General features: G+C 36.3%; 1 protein-coding gene across 1 annotated transcript in view; it reads right to left on the reverse strand.

The window, feature by feature from the left end:
- Positions 1-3,403: 3,403 nt before the first annotated feature.
- SYN2 (synapsin II) overlaps positions 3,404-14,349 on the reverse strand; it is a 183,131-nt gene continuing 172,185 nt past the window's right edge. The window contains exons 12-14 of the mRNA XM_085302561.1: positions 10,789-10,849; positions 6,804-7,071; positions 3,404-4,293 (exon numbers count right to left, since the gene is read on the reverse strand). Coding sequence (XP_085158687.1) covers positions 4,158-4,293; positions 6,804-7,071; positions 10,789-10,849 — 465 coding nt within the window. The 3' untranslated portion in view covers positions 3,404-4,157. The remainder of the gene's footprint in view (positions 4,294-6,803; positions 7,072-10,788; positions 10,850-14,349) is intronic.

The following is a 14,349-nucleotide window of genomic DNA, read 5'->3' on the forward strand; positions in this document are numbered from 1 at the left end:
AAAGCCAAACTTCTCCTTCATAATGCATATCCAGTACTGGGAAACTTAAACATCTGCTATTTGAAGTGGACCCATTTTTTAAACACCACATCCATGTTTGGAAGCAATGGCCATTGGGCCTATGTGGAGCATAGCTCTGTAAGTGGAACAATACCACTGCTAAAGGAAGCCAAAACTCCAGTAAAAAATACAGTCTTTTTAAAAAATGTATTTATTGATCCTCTTTCTAATTCTTCATGTTATAAGCTATGGAAAATAGCATCTCTTGCTGCCTGGCTATCTCAAAGTGAAGAAGGGACATAGTCTTTCTTGGCTCATTTTAACTTTTAAGAACTCAGTTGATATTCTAGAGAGTATCAAAAAGTCCTTGTTTAGAAATGTACATCTAACAAAAGGAATTTCCATGTTGGAGACATACTGTCATTAATAAATTCATTTTTGTTGGCATTTGTGCCAGTTCAGACTGTATTTCTTAAATTAGTATGAGTAAATAATCACTTTAGTTATTTCTATTATGGGAAAACAAACTCTATTAGTGATCAAAATTTGCAAACAATTGTGTGTTTGCAGCACTGGCATGCKTGACAGCTTTAGTTTTCAAGGGGAAGAAGAAAGACAGAGCTTACCTAAGTAGCCTCTTACTCCATGCCTGAGTGGGTTACAAAGGATGAGACAGTTGATTATCCAGATGCAAGAGCAACCTCAGTGCCCAAACACAGGCAACTAGTGCTATTTTAGATGCTCTTATGTATCCTCTGTGGCCTCCAGCTGCCATTTTAGTATGGCCCATGTCTCCCACAGAACCTATGTCGTAGCTGCCAAACCATATGATTATCTGGGTTACCAAGATAGGCATCGTGATACGAGGTCTCAGATGGCCCTGGCTATGTTGGATGCATTCAGCCACCCACATTCTAYGCAGCCTCACCAACAACTGCTGTTGACAGACAACTTGCTTGCAAATTTATCTGTAGTATTCAACCAAAGATGGCAACAACCATGTCAATGTGCAAACATGCAATGACTCTTTTAATTTTGTAAATAGGAGTTTTATCGTATGTGATCTGTTCATTGAGAAAACATTGACTAGAACCTCAGAGAAGTGACTTTGTTCTTGTTGAGCAGTTAGTCTACCAAGTACACAGAATATTTACAGAGTACCTTAGTACTGTTTTCACTATTTTTTATTAGARACCTAGTGGTTGTTTCACAGCTAGTTTAGTTGCTTTGTCCAGAATTATAAACTCTTAAAAACTGCTTCAATGTTTTGAATTGGTTGCAGGCCTAATGGTCAGAAGGTGGCTCCATCTCAGTCTTAAGACTAAACTTGATATCTGTAGATTTCATATTACATTAATTTATAAGTGAAAGATGAAAAAAAGATGTAGTACTGTGCATAGAGACCAGTGGCTTCATAATCTGCATCTCCATGGGAAAGGTGCAAATGAAATACAGATTTCAGGTTCCTAGGCTAATATTCACCAAGCTGAACAACCACAGGCACTCAGATATTTCTGCGTTACCATTTATGCAGCCCTAGATAATATTATTTTGGATAACCGAGTATTTAGAACTTGCATATGAATTCAAAGCAAAATCTATTTAAAGTAGTAAGACAAAAGGACAAAAAATGATGGAAGGGACTTTTTATAAAGAATTATATTTTTGGCTCATTGGTATTTTGGAGCTGTATTATAGATAGCTTAAAAATATCTTAACCATGAAACACTGCATCAGGAACATAAGCATGCATCAGCTTGCAAATGACACGCTTTAGCATGCTTGGAAGTATAAAGAAGTTTGTGCATTGTGGAGAGGCAATGTGTTATGTACATTGTGTAGGAGGATACACCATGAAGATTTGATTGCATCATCTTGCTCTTTTTTTCCTTTCTTTTCTCTCTTTTTTTTTCTTCCAGATGGTAAAACAAAGACTGTAGTGAAACCTGTTTTCTCCCAGGAAGAGGTGGGAGGGAGTTTTATATAAGCGAGAAACTTTGCCTCAAGTTGAAATCTGGGGCCTGGACTAATGAACTACCTGTAATTCATATTGTACTAAATATTTCTGAAACTAGGCATGTAATAATCATGAACCATGCCAAACTATGCATAATTGCTATACTTTCTTTGTAGCAGTAATTAATTTGTGTTAGCAACTTTGCTTAATCTTTCTAATCTAAAAGTAAAGTGCTTCTCAGGCATGAAAGGCTATATGGCTGTTCAGGGTTGTTACAGAAACCCAGTGAAGGGTGTTTCAAACCAGTGGAGGGCAGAAGGGTGACAAAACTTAAAAAACTCAGTTTAGGTCATGTTGATGAATAATAAAAACTGTTAATAGTTAAAACTTTCTGTTTGGTGATGGAATTCATGGTCTAAGCTATAGGCTTTTACCCACAGCACGTTCTTCCTGAAGTGAAAGGTAGTTGTCCTTAATTCAGTGAGAGGGTTTCTCTTTGAGGGCTGTTCCACTGTCGTAGTGTTATTTGGACTTTAGAGGGCAGTGCTATGTATTTAGAGGTTTGTAACGTTGCAGCGCAAGCTTACCCATGGATTTGTTTTAGTCTCAACCTGGAGGAAAGCACTATTTTAAGTATGATTGTTCAGCTACCATATTGAGTCAGTCCTCACTAACAATCTGAAAAAGGTGTCAGTTGTGTTGCCTGTGATTTGGACGTGCCTGCTTTTCAGGAAATATATGTACTAAGATTATTGACTTAGAATATGTTGACAAACAGAGAGAGCTATCAGATGTTGATGTATGAACTTAATTCTGACGTCACTGAAAATGAAAATTTCCATGTTTCATTGCCAGCCTCCTGGCCTAAACACAGCTCATCATCCAAAGGAAGCTAAATCTGAAAGGACTTAAGTTGTCAAAGGGTGATTGTGATTTACCTACACTTCATAAACTGATGCTATCAGATCTATAAGAAATACAGTTTCTTAGGCAAACAGATGTACAAATCCATTAAAATTCCATACTGTTTTTCAGTAAGTTCACCTAGCGTTGCCCATTTTATCCCTCAGCCATGTTAATATTAAAGTTGTTTTCTCTTGTTTGCCCCGATAGCATTGTTTCCTGGCAAGGAATATTACTGTATGCAATTCATGATAGGCAAAATGACATGGTAATTTTTTTTTTAAATGCTGATATTTCCTCCCAGTCTGTGATCAATTTTTTTAACAAGTTAGAGAAACATTTTAAAAATATACAAACTGTTAGAAAATTTAAATCTGATTCCTAGAAGTTATATTTTTTATGATGCCATCCAAAAAGGAATTATGTGGGACATTCTATTTTGTTACAGCTGTGGCTTGTGTCCAAATATTCTGTAATCACAGTGGTACACTTTTGGTATCAGTCAAAGCATATACAGTTGTTGAAACAAGCTTTGTAAGAGCCTTTTTTTAATCAAGCGTCGGACTTTACATTTATTAGAAGGCTTTCACAAAAATAAGGGCAACATCATGCAGATTCTTTACAACTAGAATCAGTTGTGGTTACAATTTGAAAATAAATTTAAGTAGACACAGGCAGATACAGTTGTACATACACACTCCATTTATGACATTAGTTTAGTGTACTGGTAGCTCTCAGCAATACATCAGAAGTCTACAATCAGCTGACGGAAAGATTGTATAAGAGGGAAGAAAATGCTTGAATCTCTCACACTGTTTAAGTGGCTTGACAAGAATTTCAGTGAGAGTTGCCTCTTAAATTTCGGAAGCAAGAACAAGTCAAGACTACACTCTTGCAGTACAAAACATTTACACACAAAATACACATGCATTGCAATGCACTGGGAATGGGTAAAGCACAGAGAAACCCATAGCTCAATGCCTTATTAACACAATTCTACAAAGGAGTCTCAAATAGGATGATATAGTTCAGTCACAGTAAGGCCACAATATTACAATGGGTAAGGACCTTAGAATTCAGCATTCTGTATTAATAATAGAACCTTTCCTTGTTTGTAGATTTTTATATAATGTACCTCAATGGTATCTCATCAAAGTCTTTCTGKTTTTTTGTAAGTTTAACATATTGCTTAATACAACAGTTAGCACAGTAGAGGTGGGAATTGTCACAGGGAAAACAAAACCTATATAACATTCACACAGTAGACTATATGCTATGTGCAGTTAGATGAAGCTGGCTAATCAGAAAAAAGACTAGCAAAGGATTTCCTCAAGTTTCGAATAGTTTCAGCTTTTGCTTCATCTTCATTCACAGATGATCGGAAGAAGGATGATTCTGTGAAACTGAAGGCATTTGTCAAAGACTGTGACTTGCTGCAAGACAAAAATGCAACATGTTTTGTATAGTCATATTGTCTGCCAGCTTCCATCTATATATAACTAGTGTAACTTGTATAAATTCTGAGAAAAGGAAAAATGTAACATGAAAACAATTTGCATTTGAACAAAATGGACATTCATACACTAGCAATACAGTTAGATGTAGCATACAGAGCTGCTGCAATACAGCACATTCCTTCCATACTTTGATTTGAGAAGCAGGATAATCTTTCCTTCAGAGAACATACTGCTTTTTTACAGATCTGAAACACTGGATCCCAGTAAATCAGATGATGTAAATTAGGACTTGTGAAAAACCAGAGCTCCTGCTAAATCCAAATCACCACATGGGAAAAGTTTGAAGAATGAGTCCTAAAGTTGTAATGTGTTTGTACACATTACATTGATCCTTATGGAGCTTAATGACACTTTATATCTTTTAAAAGGATTCACCAAATCAGATACCAAGTTTCTTTTCTGTAAGCAGTTAGTCTAGCTATGCTGTTCTGGTTTTACTGCTATCATGTAATGTTGCTGTAAGTCTCTATGTAAGCATTAGTAAAATAACATACAAGAAGGAAAATGTCTGAAGTTTCAAACTAATTCATGACTTGTCAAGTAAAATAAATTTTTAAAAGTTGGCTTGAATTTAAGCGGAAAACATTATTGAGTTACAATCTTTTTACAAAGATATCTATGCATTAGTAAAGGTAGTTAACTGATTTCATTTTTATGTCAGCATAATAGTAGGATTTAAGTCTTGGCTATAGTAAAACTGAAACACTTTTCTTCTTCAGCTTGTCTTATTCCCACCATAGTTTTGCAATTTCTCTACCTCTAAACTAATAATGTACAGCAAACAGTGCTACAGGCATTTTAGGTTTTTCAGAAATTATAGTTGCGTTAATGAGAATAGACTGATAAATGTTTGTTTGTATTCACTGAAAGAGGGAGGGTGGGAGGCAGCACTTGACTTGATTAGTAGCACAATAAGTAGCCTAATTAAATATTTATTCACAGATTAATAACATGTACATACAGGTTAGGCAACAGTATGTGGGTGAATACAAAGCATACACATGCAAATAGAATTAATCCTAGAGGCAGGAGATTTGAGTCTTCTTGTGGACCTAAACTGCTTCTTGAAAGTTAGAAAAACTACTCTTATTATGGCTTGCATCGTAAAAACTTTAATTTAGTCCTTAAATATTTTTAGTTTAATTTGAATAGAAACTATTCCATCTGAAGAGAAAAATCAATGAATCTGGATTTGAAGAAGGAACTTAAGAGAAAGAAGACCTGAAAACTGTATTTAGTAACTCTGTTTTTCTTAAATGTCAGAGGTTCGCGAGTTGTTTCAAATTAGTTTATAGTCTTCCATCTTTCTTATGAAAACTGATCTGCCTACTCTCTACATATATGTAAATAATGGATGACTTAATGTGAGTTTTAAGTCTATAAACCAGAAAAAATACACTGTCCTAGAAAAACATTTTCTAAAGTAGCTRTTGTTGTCATCTTTGCATCTTGCCACCTGAAAGTCTAGTCACTGCTCCACTGAGTTGTGCTCAGGTGAGGACTCAGAATTGGTTTGCGCTAGTATTAGCATATGAGCGAGTGAAAAAAGGGGATCTGTGTAACTTGGCGAACCCAGACTACATGCCGGTCTCAGTACTTATCAAAATGAGCAGAACGCGTTGTTCGTTGTTTCCTGGCGATACTGGGTGTCAGCATTGCTACGCTGAAGAAACAGTAAATCCTTGCTAATAGCTGCTCCATGTTTTCCATTCACTGGGTTTAAGCTGTGAGAAGATACATCACTACACATCCTTTCCATATTTACTGTACGTGTATGATACGTGTGGCGGCTGGCTGGAACAACTGCACGCTGTGCGCTATGGAACCTCCCAGCAGTGAGGCAACTACACAGGCCACTCCGCGCGAGGCCTGCCCTCCTCTCTGGAGAGCGCCTGTGGGCATTACTTGGGCTGTACAGTCAGCAGCAATGCATAGCCATGAAAGAAGTGTGACTGTAAAGAAACACAGTTTGGCAGCCAGTGTCTAGCATGTTCATTTGGATTGTTTCTGAGATAGGCTTTCCGAAATGGAATCTATTGTTTGAGTGACTGCAAGGTTAAAAATCCAAATAGATAAGACTTCCTCTTTTCTGTGCAGGCTTACAGCACAGCAGATCATGAGTCAGTGACGTAACAGAGAAAAAAAAAGAATAGAGAAACAGTATGAGTTTTTAAATCTGACCTAGTTGGGGCAAAAAATATGCAACTAATTACTGAAATTTTGTATAGCACTTCGGATATAACTTACAATACTCTCTGACTGCGATAAACACAGAGGATAAGTTTTAAAAAATGTTTTAACCCCATTTTAGATTTGGGAACATACGCATATTTTTTTCTGTATATTAGACCAGCTCCCAAATTAGTCAGACAGCAAAATCAAACTATATTATGAGGAGAAAATAAAACTGATAAAGCAAATCTTACTTAAGTTGTGGATGAGACTGAGGCTTCTGTTGAGGAGCAGGCTGTGGCTGTGGCTGTGGCTGCGGCTGCGGCTGCGGCTGAGCTTCCACTGATAATCGGGTGCTGGAAGGGCCTGGAGCCTGGGCACGTGGCTGCTGAGTTGTAGGTCCAGGTGGACGCTGTGGCTGGGAAGTTGAGGGCTTTGCTGACTGCCCAGGGGGGAACATGCGCTGTGGCTGCAATGGCTCCTGGCTTTGAGATTGCATTCCTTGGGGTTGCACTGGGCCCCCTAGGTTCAGTACAAGAAAGACTTCATAATGTTATAGTATCACAGAGTTCTTACTAGATTTCATATCCAACACGTAAAAATAATCCTGGAATTTGATTAATTCTACTTTTGATGCAAAATGCTAATAATATGGACTACAGTTTAATGTCGTGAATACTACTAATCACACTTGGTACAATAATAACTTGCTTGGAGCCCTCTATGCTTCATCCTTGTAATTGCTAAGAAGTACCAAATTTATACCAGCAGGAGCTTTACTGACTTCAAATAAAATCAATGGAGTTAAAAGATAATTTTAGGTCAGCTCAAGGAAGGCCTGTGAGAGAACGGAATATTCCAACAACATCTATTTCACTAGTAYATCTACTTTTTTCTATGCAGTTATTGCAATTTTGTTCCACCAAGATTTTAAAATTATTTTGGTAATCTTCCTCTCAGATTCACTCTTATAACAGTAAAACAACTTTATATTGATGCTTGCTGGCTCATTCTGTCTTCTGATAACTTATTTAATTCTGTAGTTAAGAATATGTTAATGTTAATATGTTAAGAATAATACAAGAAGCACAAGAAAATCATTAGTAATTCTTTACCAAAGGTATCTTTCCTCTGTCAAGAAAGTACATGGTAAAATATCGCAAGAAATGTGGAACTAGCATATGTAATAGATACTTAAGTTGTGAAATCCAATGCTGAGAGATGCTACCTCATTATACGGTTGTTTTGGGTGTTTTCTGATTGAAATTGTACTATGTCAGCTAACAGTGGCCATGCTGTTTTTATCTCATATCAGGTATCAGAATGTGGCCTTCTTGGGTGTTAGTTGTTGTAACAGCCTCTTTATTCTTGCATGTGACAAGGCACACAGCATATTTGAATTAAGCAGAGGAAAGGACAGGATGAATTTTGAGATACTTGTTTGTAGAATGCTTGGGTCAGGATAAGAGCTTTGCTGAACGATAAACATTACACAAGAAAACTGATCTAGAGGTTGGAAACATTTGGAAATTTTATGTCTTACACATATTTAGCACAAGTAAAAGATTTTTACCTCCTCAGGTCTCTAGAAGAAAACATTCATATCTGGAAATATTGTTGCAATATGAGATTTGTTTTTAAAATATGCTCTTATAGTTAGTTTTCCGTTTATTTGAGATTCCAGTGTATGCGTCTGAGAGCATGTACTAATGCTTTAGGAAGTTTTAATATAGTTAGTTGTAGCAGTGTGTTGTGATGTAGAAAGATAAATAGCATGTACTGTATGTTAAAGAATGTGCCTTCATTGTCTTTTAATTTGAATCACTTTCGTAGGAAATATTTGAAGGTGCTAACATGGTCTTGCAACAACTTAATTATGATTGTTTGCTTATTATTCTCCCTTCACTCAGTATTGAAAAACAGAAAGTTTTTTTTTTTCCCCACTTGCACATACAGGCTTGAATGCCAGAAACTTTACACTGAAGACAGATATAACTTTCTTTTATTGCACATTAAGCTGTACAAGAAATTTCACATAAAAGATATACTGCTGTCACACTTCCAGCATTTGCTCACTTTCTTGCAGCTGGGTTGTACAAAAGGCAACAATCATGAAAGAAACTTTTACCAAAAATAACCCAATAAAACTGAACATTAAACCTACACTGTAAAACATCTGTTCCCTGTTATCCACAATATTGCACCTAAGCATGCTTACATGCAGAGAGACATTTTGGCTTGCTTCTTGTCTGTGGTATGTAGTAATAGTGTGTGCCCTTTTAAATCCTTTACAGTCAACAAACTGAAATCCTATCTGCAACACCCATCTCTTCTTTGCACACACAGCTCACAAATGTCATGTGAAAAGCACTTGTGAATACTTGTACTACTACATGCAAAAAGACCTCCAACTGCATTAAATAAAATCAGTCATCAGATTCATTTCTTTACCCCAGGGCAGTATGGTTTATTCACTCCTATGGTGTCTGGAGGTAAGGATTTGTGAACCTGATCCTAAGTGGAATTTTATTAACATGGAACAAAATAGCCAATGCTATCATTGGAATGATCACTGACCTAGACAAACGCTGATCACTAAAGCAAAATATTCATGTTATTTACTGATAGGTAATAAAGAATAGCACTTACCACRAACATTTAAACAGCTAATAATGTGTACCCTAATTCTCATCTTACCAGCCAGATTTTACAAATAAAAGAAACACTAAGAATAATGATGCTTCTCATTGATAATTTTTTTCCAGTGTTTGTAGGGAAAACAGAAATAGAACATAAGACTGTTTTCCCTTTAAACAAAATTGCCTGCACTACTCATCTTTGTACATAGGCTAAACTAAAACTGTAGTTTTGTGGCTCACTAATGACTAAATTTTATGGTATGCTAGCATTGTGTAGCTTGTGTGTCTAGGTTAGGTTTCTCACAACAGCCTGCCTGTATATTTCTCTAATATTTACAGAATAAATTTGTTATGTAAAAGTCGTAAATAATATACCTACATAAAATCTAGCAGTTGTCAGGCATCTCAAGTCTTTTTCATGATTGATTTTAAGCAATTACTATAAGCCCTGTTTATGTGGATAATCCTGGGATTGAGTTTTCTTTATAGGTATCTTAATATTTCTAGGTTAAAATAGTCGAGCAGAGTTGGTAAAGGAAACAGTTGACATTTTTGTCTGCCATTCCAACCAAAGGGCTAGATCCCCAGCTGGTTAAAGGTTCCTTGGTCTACTATCTCCCAACATCTCAGTATTTGAAAAATTGAGCTATTACAGGAAGTTTAACAGTTCTTGAGGTACTTCCCACCAAACAACCTGTGATTTAACCCTTAGGTGAATAAAGTATTTTGAAAATATTTGCATTAGTTTTCAATAAAATCACCATAGATTACTAATTCTGAATGACAACAAAACGAACTACTTAATTGAAATAAGATACATACTCATGCTTTCACTGAGATATTGCACTTGTGGCCCATTTACATAGCTTTGTAGCTAATAATTTAATGTAGAATTACTAAAAATATGAATACCAGTATGTAAAATAGAATATATTTTAAATATTCCTTGGGAAGAACAGTGTTGTATCGTATGGAGTTACTGAAATACTAGAGTTCCACTTCTTCCGTATAACTCAAATGTTAATAAACTTTATAAAATTATAAATAAAATGCTTCACTAGCAAATTCTCATCTAGACTTTTAAAAATATATCTGGTTCACCTACCTATTAGTCATGCACACACACAAAAAAATAAAGGCTATGAGTATAGTGCGCACACACTCACAGAGTAAGCAGAAGTATTTCAATTTGAACCTCTGTTGTATTTTACGTAACGATATATAATACTCAAAAAATACTGTCTAACCACCCATAATGTACAGTTGCACTGAGCTGAGGCACATTCTTTGTACACTGTTGACAACAGCCCTGAAATCACAAGTTTTACAGAGAAAGGTAGGTAAGCATTACACGCACAGACATGAACAGGTAAACAACCAGACGGTAGAGTTGACACTGCATAGAAAAAACACAGTCCAGGTCAGCACTGAAACAATGCAAAAACTGAACAAAACTGGTATGTTTGCTTTTAAGATTGTACTTTCATTTCTTTCTTTTTTTTTTNTTAACTCTTGCTTTTATTCTCAAATATCTAAGTAGCCTGGACTTGTTTTGGTCCTACTGCAACGCCATTACAGTCGAGAATGTACTGTAAACAACCTTGAGGTGGTGGTCGCTGAGGTGGGATTTTGTTCGGCTCTGGCTCCTTTAGTGATCCACTCTGGAAAATACATTTGAAAATAGAAGGGAGAAAAAATTAGAGTAGCTCAGTTCCAGTTTTCCATTAATTTGTCTTTATTTTCATTAGAAATCTCCTTATTGGTTTGGGGCTGAACATGTAATTTTAATTTATTCCAGATAATATTTTCTAGTTTAGTTGCTGCCTGCCATGACATATGAATCCTGGATTAATCCAAAGCTGAGCTTTTAAGCAAAAATTTGCTTTCCCTTTGCAGCATGTGATCGTGACATAAGGAGTGCCTTCCTCAGGAGKGCTCACTGCTGTCCGTGTATGGTCTTTCTCCTTCAGTTCCTTGTACCCTGAACCCCCTTTCTGTATCTCATTAGTTCTGCTCTCTTTTTAGGACAGACTGCATAGAAAGTGGACTTCAAAAGATACCTTTGTGTAATTTAAGAAATGATTTATTTTCAATTAAATTCTCTTGCAGCTGTAGCACTAATACTCCAGAATTTTTGTTAGTGGTAGTTTCACTTTGATTCTGTAATTGTAAATGGGAAGGAAGATAGACTACTCTAGGTTAGCTGTTTTGCTAAAGCAAAATGAAAGAAGGAAGCAAAACCCACAGAAAAATCATGAAAATAATTTAAATTACTTCATGCTACTCCATCTGACGTGTTATTAGAAACACATGTAATACTTAACTTTTCAAAAAAGGAGATTTATTTGGCAGTATCCTTTTCGAATGTATACTTGTCCAGAGGACGAGATGGGCCTGAACCAAAACCTTGGAGTGGAACACCCTCTGGGAATATTAGCATTTGAATCCAAGCTTTGCCTTGGGCCCATCTCTAATTATTTAGAAAAGGGAAATATGTGAAATCACTGGACATAATAAGTTGTTCTTTTTAAGGATCCAGAAATTGCCATCTGTCAAGAGGGAAAAAAGCCCAGAAGGTATTAAACAGTAAATGTAAAATTAATTAAAAATGTTTCTTGCAAAACTTACTGTTTTTTTCTGATAAATTTGTATTTGATCTTAGAACTGTAGAAATAAATCTCACTCCTGATTGTGAGAATTCCTATACAGCAATCTAAAAATTGTAATTTTAAAGGCTGCAAGACACCAATGCTACTGCAACTGTTCCAGATTGTGTTGTCTACTTTAGCTACATAAACAAAAGGAGATATGAAAGGTTCAAAACTCAAATTATTCAGAATTACCAACCTTCAGAAACAAACTTAGGGGCAAAAACAGTGTGTACAAAATGAACGTGGCAAAATCTGATCCGTGTAATAACTGACCCAGTTATATAGTTCTTGGTAAGCATCTTTGCTTAAGGATGAGGGATGTAGAAAAGAAGAGAATTTCGTAACGAAAAACACTGCTACCAGAAAATTTTAAATTGTTTTAGGATAGTTTTGTTGTTATTGTGTTTTTCTCCTTCCAGTAATTTTCTGAATACACGTCGACTTTCTATCCTATGCAGGTTTTGGTGGCACGTTAAATATGCGTGGTATTTGCGCTGTATATGCATTGGAGTTCGCTGAAGCARTATGTATATACATTAGGAACTCTTTAGATACTGAGGAAATTAGCACAGAGACTGGAAAACTTGAAATGTTGCCCTGGAGGAACCAACTCCTTTCATATTCTAGTCCAATTGTTCTGATGCATCTGGCACCTTCCTTTGTATGCCTTTAGGGCACCTGGGTGTTCATTATTACCGAGAGAGCTTGCTATTCCTTTGGTGTTGTAGCATGACACATTAAGCGTGCTCTTAAAGGGAAAGTATGAATATCTGGGTTCAAGTGCCTCCAGTAGCTTCTTTATAGAAGACTGAAGCGATCATCTCACTTTTGCTAGAAAGCAGAAACCATGCATAATATTCTTTAATGRACATTCCTACTATTACCATGTGATAAGCTTCCAAGCCTTGCAAAAGGCCATAAAACAATCTGTATAGTTCTCTCTTTATACCTCCTTTTTTAGCCAGAGGAAGGCTAAGGAGAATATGCATGTTGCTGCTTTTTCTGCTAAAGCAGAAGTAAARCATGTAGATTAAACTCGTATTTTATTTAAAAACTGAAAATATAGGCTAGAGATTTAAATTCATATTCACTTTAGTGCTAAAACAACAGCTGACAGTCCTGTTTCCCCCAGGCCTGGAGGCCAAAGTAGGTCTGCCATTTGTTCTTACACTGAAGTGGTCCTGGGCTTTATCACACACAGCATCTAACTGACTTGACATGACAACACCAGTCTTTATGCAATCTGTGTATCTCACCATCTGACAAAGAAATTATTTTATCCTAACCTAAGCTTTCAAAAAACCTTAGAGAAATTTGCTAACCTCTCCCTTAACTATTCTGGAATTTCAGAGACTTGTGCATCTTTTGTTGAAGGTGTATTTCTCCCTCTATAGTCACCAACTGCAGCTGTCCTGATTTTACCACCCACACACCTTTTTTTTTAAAAAAAAAAAAAAAAAAAAAAAAAAAAAAAAACAGCTATCACCTGGTGCTTCCAGGAACCTCACCCACACTCCAGGCCAATCACATGGGTATATTACTTTAGCTAATTAGCCAACCCACCCAGGCTGACCCAAAAAGAATAATTAGTACTACATTCCTAATTGAGAAATCTTGCTCATGTTTTTTCAATGGTCTGTAGTAATCCAGTCCTTCAAGAGCCTTTCTTTCAGACAGTCAGAAACCTTGATATGTAATATTAAAGACAGGCTTTGAACTAGAGTCTTCTTTGTGGTCCTGAGCCAAGGCCTTTAATAAAATCCAGGCTTCTTCTAGAACGCCAGTTGTTGGCACATCAGCTACAGACTGTTACTGCTCACCTCTCCAAGGTGGTATGCCAATGTAATTGCAAGAGCTGCTAACTCCTTATGGGCAACGTAATCTCTCTGAACAAAGATGCTGGACTAGACCTGTCCTGCAGATATATTCACCCCTCTTGTTTTTTTCCCTTTGTTGCCCAGCCTAGGAGCTCACCCTCCTACCAGTTTCTTTTAGTACAAACATGTTTTCCTTCATTGTAGCTGTGATCTACAAATGTGCCTACTGCTTAGTTCAAATATCGCAGGAAGCAAGGATTAGAATATAGAATATAGAAGAGAAAATGGCTCTGAACAGATTCTTATTAGGAATTCAGGGCTAAAAAGCATAATTAGCAGAACAGAAACTAGAGGCTGCAGTGTTTAGTATGGTTTAGTATTACCTGAGTAAGGTGTGGTAACTGCTGTGGTAGGGAGCCCATTTGGTTTCCATTTTATGGAACACAACTTTCATATCATATCCAAATTCCCAAAAGAAAAGGGATTGCGGATGTTGATAGTATAAGTATCTAGAATTGCTTATTTGCAGAATCTCTCCTGTTCAAAGGGGATTTACTGTTTATATATATATATATATATATTTAAAAAAGAACAACTTTACTCATGAAAACCTCCAAACCGCACAAATTCTGCAAGTATGCTATAGTGATTTCTCAACTTTGGGTATAACAATCGATGCTTTGGTTGCATGGC

This window comes from Rhea americana, unplaced genomic scaffold (assembly GCF_003343005.1).
Source record: "Rhea americana isolate MKP2758 unplaced genomic scaffold, rheAme1 scaffold_19, whole genome shotgun sequence".
In the NCBI taxonomy this organism is placed as follows: Eukaryota; Metazoa; Chordata; class Aves; order Rheiformes; family Rheidae; genus Rhea; species Rhea americana.